Here is a 12,428-nt window from a genome sequence, read left to right as displayed (position 1 = left end):
GTGGGAACAAGTACAACTGAGTTGTGTGAAGTTGTCAAGAGCTTTGGAAGGGGCAGCGAAGGACTGACAGTAGCACAAGCATGCTGGAAAGCAGTTAACAGAAAGTGAGGCCTAGGTGGACGGACTACCATCTCTGCTAATAAATGGATTGTAAAGCTTTCACATGAATCCAAAGCAGTGCCATTATTAGATTGTTTATAATTTAAATTCAATAACTTCTGATTCCAATTCAACTTTTTGGATTCTGACTTTTATCTCCACATATTATTTGCGTTAGAAAATTAACCTTGCTTGAGTGAGCTTCTGTATGTTTTATTGTGAATGGTATGAAATGTGAATGTGTTTGTTGCCATTTTTTTATGAAGCCGTGCTCATTGACTAGAGTCTTGCAACAAGTGTAATCTTATTTTATTAAATACACCTTCTTGACTCACTGGCTCATTTAGTTTTTCAGCAGCACAATGGCTCAACAGACAAAGAGAAGATAAGTAAGGACAGAAACTTCATTAACTGGAAATCCAATAAAGAAAGAGGTCACAACATTGATTACAATTAGAGTTGTGTATTACAGTAAACAAAACACACTACATCAAGTCTCTCCGTTTTTATCAGCATCTCCTCTCTGTCTGTCTCTGCCTTCCTCTCTCAACCATGCCCACTTTTTCCCCATCACTCTGATGTTCTAGTTTCTCTGTATATCTTTCTTCTGTCTTACCGCTTTCAGGTGGAATGAAAGGTTTGACATGATAACAGTAATCGTACTCGCTCACCTCAAGACTCAGACATAGACACACCCACCCCCACCCCGATGCACAAATGCAGACGCCGAAACGCAAATGAATTACAGTAATCAAAAAGCAGGCTCGGATGGACTAGATTGATAGAATAGTAGTTTTTTGTGTGAGCGCATCACCGGATGCATAACCATACAGCACAGCAAATAAAAGTACTTTTCCATGGGCAAATAATGCAACAGTGGCCAGACTGCAGTGGTAGAAATAGATCTCTGCAGGTGTGCGTGCTTGTTTTTTTAGATGTTTGTTGATGTGTAACTTTTGTGTGTGTGTCTGTACTTTCTCAGCTCGTACTTGAATATTTAAGCTTGAAGCTTGGATATGCCTAGTTTGGAGGGTGGGCTGTAGGCTATTTGCTTGATTTAATCACAAATAGTGCATGAAATTACATTACACAACTAATTTTCAATTTAGAGCACTTTATTCAATAGCAACGCCCACTCTCCCTTTTCAAACTTGCCTTTGCATTAATATTTTTTACCCTCTCAAACACAGAGACACAAACAACCATATACTGTACATGATTATAGTATATGCTATACAGCGTATAAGGCATACTATAGAACAAACCAAAAAAGTCATTGGAATTATTCTTGTCTCCTTTTGCATGTTTGAAAGACTCAAGAGGGATGTATGTGTTGTGTGTGTGTGTGTGTGTGTGTGTGTGTGTGTGTGTGTGTGTGTGTGTGTGTGTGTGTGTGTGTGTGAGTGTGTGTGTGTGTGCGCGTGTGCGTGTGCGCGTGTGTGTGTGTGTGTAATATTGTTAAATCTACCCTACATTTGTCAAGTCTAGCCGTGGTATGAGCAGCAGACCTTGACTCCGCGTGTCAGCCAACAGTAGCCATTTGCCAGAATCAATGATTTTCTCTTTGTTGGACTCCTCCAGGAGTGACTGATGGACAGAGGTCATTACAGGATCGAAATGGTGTTTGGCTATATTGTGGCCACTCGATAAAGCACATACGAAAGGGGTGCAGAGTGGTATGAAGTTGCAGGTCAGTCTTAGTTCTCTCTGTACCCTTTCAGAGTTTGAGAAAAGGCCTACTTATATTGACACTGCGTGATTGGATTTGTTCCAGACAGCGGAGCTGGTGATGGTGTGATCTTCTGACTTCAGAGAGTGAGAGCTGAGTGGAAATTAAGCGTTTGTGGAGCTGGTCAGAAAGGTCAGAAGGAACTCTGTAGTAGCCCTAAAGGAATGATGCCAAGATGACTCCTACCAACCTGCAATGTTGGCATTGACTTGTTAGCAAGGCTGTTGTAGTTTGTTAGTTTATGTTTGTAGACAAATACACAAATGCACACAAGCATGGCAGTATTTGCTGTAGCCCTGGTTGTTTATGCTTCTGTGTGTGTGTGTGTGTGTGTGTGTGTGTGTGTGTGTGTGTGTGTGTGTGTGTGTGTGTGTGTGTGTGTGTGTGTGTGTGTGTGTGTGTGTGTGTGTGTGTGTGTGTGTGTGATCGTGTGTGTGTGTGTGTAAGACAGAGAGCGAGGCAGTGAGTGTATTGAACAGTTCCAACCCCTGAGGAGTCATGTCTAGTGTTACGAGTCTGCCCTTTCGCTAATTAGCTTGAAACATCTGTCCAGATGGCTGCCAGAGGGAGGTCATAATGGGAGACGTGGAAACACTCACATCCACTGGCATTTGCACAAATACAAACACACTTAAACTTATATTTATTTACAGACAATTTTATTTTACAGACAATTGCATTCACAAATAAAGTAGGAAATACACATTTTTGCATCTGCATATTTAAAATATCAAATATTTGCTGATAATCCTGTGTGAATATATATTAAACTTTCAATGAGCACATAGGGAAGGGAACATGGAGATGGACAGTAAGAAAGAAAGACAAACAGGGAGAGAAATGGAGAACAGAAGAACAACTTGCTAAAACTCTATCCTCTCTTCTCTTTCTTTCCTTTCTCCCTCTATCTCTGCTCGTTATATCCGTTTTCGCAATGCTCCAATGGATAGAGACAGGAACAGCACGAGAGGACATAAAGATGACTAACCCCTAGAATTCTAGTAATTCTAAATGTATATCTTTCAGCTGTGTTGCCATACAAAGCAAAGTGGAAGAAGAGATGAACAGAGATCCCAACAGAAAAGAGAAGTTAAAACAAATACCGTGTTTTGCATTCCCCGTCCCGCCTTACTCCTTGTGGCGCAACCACGTTTCCTGTAGAAACATGATTTCCTGTATCATATTTTATGGCAGCTGTCAGTGTTATAATGATGAAGTTTTATGGAGAGACTGTGGCAGATTAAGACACTGTTAGCCATGCTCCATCGCCCTCTCCAGCTGTTGCCTTTTGTTTACGGCTAAACAGTGTTTTATGACACACGATGCTATAGACACCTAGACAATTACAGCTAATGATAGATGAGTCGAATGTATTTTTACACCAGGAGTGGAGGGGGGAGGGGGCCGGAAGGAGGAATGGAAAGGAGCAGGAGCAGTCACAGAGTCAGCAGTGTGCAATTAAAGGTATAATATGTAACTTTTCTGGATTGAAATGTCTAAAAATGTCCAGACCTATGTTATATATTTTGCTGAGTTGTGTACTTACATTTCCCCATATGTTTTCCAGCAATTGTCAAACCTAGAGAAATCTGAATTTTAATCAACTAACGGTTCGTTTCATTTGGGTGCCTGCCAGTGGCGTCATATCCCCTTTACGCATGCGTCAGCTTTATGGTTGTTTGCCAGAAGTGTTCAAAATGAACTTTTATCCAGTTGTAAGCCACATTTTTACGATACAGTTTTTACATCTTGGTTGTTTATAACTACATATTTTAACCAGATTAAGGATTTTAGTCATCAGATACTTGGATCTTAAGTTATCAGAGAAGCAAGCTGAGGAATCATTAGCGGCAGCTCTGCTCCCAGCCCCGCCGCGACATCCTGTGTCTGCAGAACAGTGTCAGCGAAACAAAGATTTTTAATGTCAAACTGTAATGTCAAATTTAGTCATTGTCTTTACAGAATATAATCTCCAAATCTGTTTGTTTTGGAGAGGAGGACACCTCTCTGGATGATTCTAAACTCCTGGTAAAAACCTCCTGAACGTCTGTGTGACAAGTTATCAGAGAAACAAGCTGAGCAAATGTTAGTGGCAGCTCATCTTGCAGCCCCTCTGACACGTCTTGTGTCCCTTGAACATCATTGTGGAAACACTGATTTTTAAATCACCGGGTCTATTTTTTTTTGAGAGGTGTAGACCTCTGCGGATAATTCGGCTCATGGTCAAACCTCCTGAACGCATGACACCGAAGGAGTCCTAACTGGGAGAAGCTGACTGCAATGACGGCAGTGGTGGTGAAGACAACACCTCTCATGATCCCACACTACTTCACAATGACACCAAACTATGTGTTTTGTTATTGTTTTGATTGAGAGACCCCTAGTGTCAGAAATTACATTAGGTGTGTTTAAAGGAGACCGCAGATGATGGGATTAGAGGGGACACATGAGCGACGATAAGAGAATAAAACTAGAGGGTCGGGTGTGATTGGGAGGGATAAAATGAGAGACAAAAGAGGTGAGAGGCAGAAACAAGTCATTCTGACAGAAGAAAGTCAAAAGCAAGGTACCAAGACTGAACCCTGATTCCTTTTTCAAAGGTAAATGAGACAGATGGAGTGATATGCCTTGAAATGGTTTTGTAAAGAGATGTGGGTAAATGAATGGGGACATGACAGCGATTATAAAAAAGAACAGAAGGATAGTGGATAATAAATGACAGTACTATTTGTAGGAATGCACCTGTCCAAAGATTTTCCTAGTAGTCATGAGTTCAAGACATTAGTCCACAAGTTGTTGCATGTTTATGATATTAATTTAATGATTTAAATATATATTTTTGGGGGCATCAGAAAATGGTTTGAGTTCCAGGGCTGAGAGAGAATGTCAAAAGTAACATTGTTAACACTGTGCTACATTGCAAAGAAATACAAAACCATAATAACGAGCGTTTAAAATATAAATGTTTACATTTACGAAGCTACGAAGCTAGCCGCCTGTTAATGTCTGAATGTGTCGGAACAACCAGCAAGGTGACTGAACATTTTGTTGATATATTTCAGAACATCACACAACTTGTGAACCTGTAAAACTAACAAAATAACTTGTAATGAGCCTTTAAAATATAAACGAAAAAAAAATGTTAGAGTGAGGGTCCATGCAAAGTGGCTAACATCACGCTACTTACATGCTTCAAATGATAAGCCATGTTTGAGGTCGATGAATGATAGCAGATGTTTGCCTGCCGAGTTTGCATGTCACCTTCTTGAGGTCATCCTTTAACCTCTCAAAATGATCCCACACTTTGGATTTCCTGCCCTACATTTGTAATTTCTATGTAATAACGGCAGGGACCAACCATGTGAAGGATGTCGAACTGTGACTGAGTGGCTGAGTGTTGCCACTTCCTCTGGAGCTTGATTTTTTTTTTTTTCTTACCTGCGACCAACCGACCAACCGACCAATCAAAACTTGGTCGACTAAGACTCCTCTCATCTACTAACATTTTGTCGACTATTAGGGGGCAGCCCTAACTATTTGGTTTGAGTTAGAGAAGCAGAAAGAGAATCAGAGAGCCACACTAAAACTTCTATTTTTTGCTACACTATATCTACTTTTTGTAAATTATTATTGCACTCCTTTACCCATCCATAAGTGTTGTTCTATTCACTTTATGTTATGTATTTTGTGACCAGTTTTACGCACCTGTCCATTTCAGTAAAAAAAGCAAAGTTAAATGCTTACGCACTGATAAATGTAACTGAATCACTTCCTCAGTTGTGTGAGAGAGCGATCTTGCTGTCAATAGTTCAAGAAGCAGCTGTTGTATTTATATTGGGTATAGGAAAACAAGGAGACACAAGGAAAAGGGTGGTGTGGGGACACTAACAGACTTTACTGATAACTAGAGAAAACTGGAACAAGCAGATAGACAGTGAGCTAAAAGAAAGTGACTGCTGCTATATAAAGGGAAATGGATGACATTATAACAGAAATATCCTGTATGTGCAAATGTGCTATGGGTGTGTCCGGATTGCCAAATGTTTTTTCCTTGTATGTGTGTAGTTGCTCTCTCTATGCAGCACAATTTCAAAATGTCCTTGCTGCAGTGTTTAACTATTGTGTAGTTACTGGTAAAGAGTTGACACACATAAATATTTAAGTTTAACAGTTAACAATTCATGGAAAAAGTTTTCTTTTTCCCTGCGCTGAAACATACTATTTTGATGCAGTGTATTTGTGGCCGTGTGTGTGTGTTTGGGAGTGTGTTTGTGTGTGTGTGTGTGTGTGTGTGTGTGTGTGTGTGTGTGTGTGTGTGTGTGTGTGTGTGTGTGTGTGTGTGTGTGTGTCTGTGTCTGTGTGTGTGTCTGTGTGTGTGATTAAGAGACAGAGGCAAGGACAGAGAAAAAGAGAGGGAATTCTACTCAAAAGTTTGTCCAGTACGTGTGAATTAATGAGAAAAACTCTTATCCTGAGATTTAGGGCTGTGTTTATGTGGGTGTTTGTGGCTATTTTGTTACACACAAGCAAGTTGTACCATTTATGCATGTGTTTGCTAAGATTTTTGACAGATACCCCGATTACCTTTGATACAAGTTTTCTCAACTCACTTATGCCGAGCTTCACACTGGTTTTTAGCCTTGCACATTTCCATGATATTCTTTTCCATAATATTCACACTTCAGATACCATGAATCACATTATCCAAGACAAAATATCTTTAAAAGGTGACAATAAGGAATTTCTTTTTCTTTAAAACATAAAAAATACATTACTTGTCTCCTAACTCCTTTCCCATCTTTCAACATATGTATATATATATAAATATATATATATATTCAGAGCATGCTTATTTCTACCAAACCATAGACATTTTTTTCAAGAATAAATATGATGATGTGGTTTTTTGTGTTACAGGTGGTGGAGACAAACCTGGTGGCCTTTGATTGTCACTGGATCCTGATTAATGAGGTGAGTGCGATGGAAATTTTTTATGGATCCTGTAGTGGGTGTGCCTTCAGTTCACCTTATTGTCTCAGTTATCCAGGGAATATTTATGGCTTTAGATCTAAAACCCCTCTAATCTCTTTGCTGCCTTGTGTGCGTGAAGGAGAGAGGAGAGCTTAAAAAGTTGTTCCACTGACGCACACAATATGATGACCAAGGACAATTTAGTTTATTTTATTGAGCACCCACTGCTGTGCACCACAAGCAAAAACAAGCCGGTAAAGATTTTATATTTTTTTATGCTCACCACTTATTTAAAATAGAGCCACTGTATACAAACAATACATTTTCAGACATGACAAAGGTGACCTCCAAAGAATTCTTTTGAACGAGCATATATTCCCTGGTTCAAAATCAGGATCACTATTTAAATATTGAGAGCTTTTTGGATTAACGAGAGCAGACAAGCACTGAAAGTCCAGAAAGTCCCTTTTTTTGTCCCCCAGTGGTCTATGAGTTTTCTCTCATCCATGTCACTGTAGGTGATAGTAGAAACATAACCCAACTTTAATGTTGTTGTCTATAATTTTCATATTAATTTTGAATAAGCATTCATCTTTGATCTTGCTTCATGAGATGTGCCTTTTGCAAAACCAGCAGGATCAGCTACATTTTTGGATATGTGTGTGTGTGTGTTGGGATGTGTGTGTACACTGATAGCTAATGCAGTGTGTCTTGGTAGCCTTGGGAATTGCAGTGAACTGGCAGGGAACAGCAGGGGGTCCAAGCTGCCACACACTCACACGCACAAGAGCTGGTGCACAAACACAACCATATACACAAGCAGATTTATTGGAGGAAGAGCAAAAAACATTTACTGTGGGAACAATGGAAAAACTAATTTTGTACAAAAGAAGAAAAGATCATCAGATTCTTTAGTATACTGTGCTTCTCTCTCCCCCTCTGTTCCATTTTCAAGTCATAGCCTTTAACTATAATAATGCTGCTAAATGCTACAAGGCTCAGCAGTCCTATTGCCTGCTCAGTTATGCAAATAAAATATTTCTGTTTGAAACAAATGTTAGAATGCATGATATCCATTAATGCTACTGGGACAGCCAATCAATTTTGTTCTGATGTTCACTTTTAGACTGTCAGTCGTGTTATAAAAAGGTTTTGGGGTTTTTTTCACATTTTATATAGGCTGCAGTAACATTTTCACAATCCCCCTAAGTACCTCAGGCAACCTGTCAGTATTGTTTTTGCATTTTCTCAAATGCTAATACTTCTAGGGAGTGAGGGGAAAGGAATGAACCTCGCCCCTAAACTTTAATGAAAATTTTAGGTAGCATTTTTACCTTTTATCAGAGGTAGAAATGTGGATAGATCTGTTGAAAACAACCACTGTGTATTAGTCCCTGACTTCATAGAGGAACTGTCATACTACTTAAATGTGTCTCCTCTGCTGTTTGAAATAGATGTGTTTTCACAATGTAACCCCTGAGACCTTACCACTCATTCAAAAAAGCAAAAAAAAAAAAAAAAAGGGTTCTTCCTGTCAGACTGTCTTGTACACTTTGCGTGGCAGATGGCAATGTCAAGCAGCCTACTGAGCAGTCTATCATTACCCGACTGCCTGGTAGGCTAAAGTAACATCTAGCTGTCTAATAGACTGTCTCCATATTCATTGCATCCTGTCGGGCATGTGGTATTCTCTAACACTCTCCAGGCTTCCTGGCAGTGACCTGCTCTTTGCTTAGCTTCCTGGGAGGCTTAGCATGTCATTCTGCATCCTGCGTGTATGTGTAACAGCAAGTAGCCTGTAACACTTTGCACCTGCTGCCTTTGAGGAGTCAGTGGTGAAATGCTGTCTGGCAGGCCGATTCTCCCTCAGTTGTTAATGTTTTAGCAATTGCGGAATATCACCCAAGTCCTCTTATTATAGTTGAGGATTTTTAAAAAAAACAAAAAAAAATCATCCAAACTATTTAAAATGCCAGGTCACAGGTGTGATTCACAGCCTGTTTGTTTGTTTGTTTCTTTTTCTTTCCCATGTCATATGAGGTTTTCCAACTTCACACATTCACAAAAATGAATGTCAAGGGACAAAGTAGTTTCAGTTGTTTTACATTTCTTATAATAGAGTGTAGGTTATCTTTACTTTTAGGCCTACAGTCTCACCTTCTGAAAGTTTAGACATTTCAGTTGGAGTTCACAGCGTACCTCTATCCATATTTCATTATGCAACATATATTTGCCTTAACTGCATCTAAAGATTCAGAGCACTAGGCTGTATGTGTGATAGCTGCATGCGCTGCACATGCAGACATGTAAACAGACACTGCTAATTTAGAAAACTATAATTAGATAGATAGCCAGTCACTGATAATCAGAGGGAGACGGACAGAGTAGGGATTTGTAAACGCAAATGTGGCCCCATCTAATCTTATGTGTAATGTTGAGGAGAAGGGGAAAGGGAGATAAAGGACAAAAAACAACAATGTGGAGAAAATAGAGGAGAGAAGTGGTGGAGCACAGAGAGCTTGAAGGTCCTACATGTAAATATTCTCTGCCGTCAACGTGGTTTCTTGCCAGGAGCGGATGGTGGTGATGGTTGCTTGCCAAGAGCTTCAGCCATATAATGTGCCCTCTGAGCATAGCTACTTCTTCGGGGCAGCCAGGACGCTACAGTGACTCGCTATTGGAAAGTGACGAGAATGGCCGCCCTGGCCGGGGCTAGCTAGTTAGCATGCTAACGTCAGTAGAAGAAAATGAGTGATGGTGATAGAAACTAAACAAGAGCTAACATTGGCGTTGCTTTCCAACGCTGGAGACAACACTTGGGGAGTAAACGAATGAAGTTTGATGCTGAACTAGCAGCTTTTCTTGTAGACTGGTAAGTAATCAGTTGTTAATGCTAACGTTGACTATGTAGCAATAGCAAAATTTTCAGGTAGCTCCCTTAGAGGAGACTGGGCCTCCTTCTCTTCCTTTCCTCTCTTCCTTCTCTCGCTGTCTTGCTGTTAACTGTACTAAAAACCATAAATGCCTTCAAATAATTTAAAGAAAAGCTTCTAGCGTAACTTTTAATTCTGCTTATCAAGAAGTTTAGTCACACATTGTACTGATGTTGACACAATATTCCTACCATGGGCTATGTGAAGTCCTCTCTCAGAGTGTTTAAAATGGATGAGCGGCTACAATATTTTGTCATACGTAATGTCTTTTAGTACTGGTTCTTTGGAGAATGAATATTCGTATGTGTGAAAGTGCTCTCCCTCCCTATGGTTTATTATGGATGAGGGGGCACTGTATGGTTGTCATAACTCTGCTTTATCTACAGCCAACAGTCAGACAGCCTCACTGAGGGGGAGTTCACAGTTCATAATTGATCATCCTTCCTCTCCCTATCTCCTTCGTTCTGCTCAGGATGAGAGGATGAGGATGAGGAAGAGAAATAATAAGGGACACTCATGGCTACAAATTTTCTCTATCTTTCTCTTAAAATTGGAGGATAACTCCACTATTGACCTTAGTCATTCTGATTCTCTTCATGGTCTTTCACCTTGTGTCATGCCATCTTTCTTGATCTTCCCTGTTGCCATTTTTACGCCTTTTTCATCATTCTTTTACTCTCCATTCATTTCTGCCTTTTTGTCTCACAAGGGAACAAATGCATGGTAATGAGGTGAGACGAGATTAGGCTTTTCTGTCATTTAGGCGCTTAACTGCATGATGTCCAATGAAAGCTATTTTCATGCTTTGACAACTCTGTCTCCTAAAAAATATGTTTCTATACAACCAAACTACAAGAGCAAATATGATTTGTAAGAAACGTTATAACAACCGGATTATGTTTTCTATTGACATAATGAGCAGATGTTAATTTAAGTATTTAGCAAGCCCCAAATACGTTGATGCTGAACGTATCAGTAAAATGTTCACAGACAGCGTAATTGTTTTTCACCTAAATATACAATCTTGCAGTACAATATCCACAGGTAGTGACTACAGTGTTATTAAACTTTTTTATGGTTATGTTTAGGCACTCACAACTCTTGAATAAGATTAGGGAAAGATCTTGGTCTGGTTTAATATAGAAAATTTTCATAGTGACTTCAAACACAACATTCTTATTTACATTTAAGTAAAACCCCAATCTTTCCCTAACCTTAACCAAAGTGCATTCTTTGCCTAAACCTAAACACAGACAGGATTCACGATGTGGATCAACCCTGGTCTCTGGTGTGACAGCCTTGCGCTTTGTACGCCCAACATCCACTCCAGCCCCCTCCTGGTGGCTCCTCTGCCGTTAATAAGCACTTCATTCATTCAAAAAAATTGTTGCCTCTGAACATAATCCAGCCAGAGATTATGTTTCTTACAAAACATATTTGCTGTTGCAGTTTCGTTGTATAGAAACAAAATTTCTAGGAGACAGGGTTGGCTTTGAATATATTTGAAGGATTATGTGGTCTTTAATGGTTTAAGAACATTCTAGAAACCTTTGGTTAAAGAAACCCTATCAAAATCCATTGTACAAACTCCAAAAATGTATAGTGGCCATTGTTCTTGGAAACATATTGAAGATGGAAAGTTATAGTAATTTTAGGCTGCAATCTCAGCTAAGTTAAAGAACATTCGTATTTACAGCTAATGAAGTGCTTGCAAAGGGAGAATGGGTTAACAGTTGTGCACACTCTGTGCACAGCTGGAAGATGCCCATTATGACCACAGCCATCTAAGACTACTGCTGTTGCTAAGCGGCTCCCCTGGAGCAGTTGGATAGTTTGTGTATTGTTCAAGTGTGACACATCTCCTATCCAGATTTCCCTGCTTGGTCTAGGGATCTGAATCAGAAACTTAAAAAAAAAAAAAAAACTTGCCATGTTGTTATATCATATTCTACATTTGAATTCACAACAGATAAAGATCACCCAGCCCACTTCTGGAAGAAATCTTTGATTGTATTTGCAACTCCCATCATCACCAGTTTTTTTCGCTTTGTCACTCAAGCAGTGTTCCACTCTGTACAACTCACTCACTCAAGGACACTAATAAATTTCCTAAAAAATTAGGGAAAAGCACAGAAAAGTTTTGTTTTGTTTTTCAAAACATCGATCTTTTGAATGATAGAAAAAGGGTTTTGGTGTTCTCATAGACAGGGGGTGATTGGGGAGGAGCTAAGAGGTTGAGCAGAAAGGGTCAAACAATAAATAAAAGACAGCTTTTTTCCTCTCATCTACAGATAAGATGAGAGATGGGGGGATTTGGTGTCTCTAGGAGAGAAGTAGAGAGAGGGGGGTTGAGAAGAGAAAGAGCTGAGCACAAAGTATAGGGGTCAGGGAAGAAAGTGCCAAGAAGAACTGAGGATGAAAGATGTGTTTTTGCTTTTGACTCATCTTCAAATAAAACACTAAAGACAAGGATTTGATGCTCTGGGGAATGGAGATGTGATGGGTTGTGGTTAATGGGGATGCCTACAGACCCAAACTTCACGTTTATGGAGTAAACAACTCAGGATTCACCCCAGATGTGAGCTGCAGGGCGTTCTGGGGTTTACTTAGCCAAAGTTTTTAGTTGGAGTTGATTGTTCAGCTTGAAGGCGAATTTTGATTTATGAGAATGTATTAACAATCATACTACCTTTGTT

The 12,428-nt window shown here is 39.7% G+C and overlaps 1 protein-coding gene across 1 annotated transcript in view; it reads left to right on the top strand.

The window, feature by feature from the left end:
* Positions 1 to 12,428, top strand: part of grid2 (glutamate receptor, ionotropic, delta 2) — a 191,933-nt gene that overhangs the window by 35,127 nt on the left and 144,378 nt on the right. The window contains exon 3 of the mRNA XM_040154379.1: positions 6,746 to 6,799. Coding sequence (XP_040010313.1) covers positions 6,746 to 6,799 — 54 coding nt within the window. The remainder of the gene's footprint in view (positions 1 to 6,745; positions 6,800 to 12,428) is intronic.

The sequence above is a fragment of the Xiphias gladius genome, chromosome 19, assembly GCF_016859285.1.
Source record: "Xiphias gladius isolate SHS-SW01 ecotype Sanya breed wild chromosome 19, ASM1685928v1, whole genome shotgun sequence".
NCBI classification, from domain to species: Eukaryota; Metazoa; Chordata; class Actinopteri; order Istiophoriformes; family Xiphiidae; genus Xiphias; species Xiphias gladius.
This window is presented reverse-complemented; position numbering and strand designations above follow the sequence as displayed.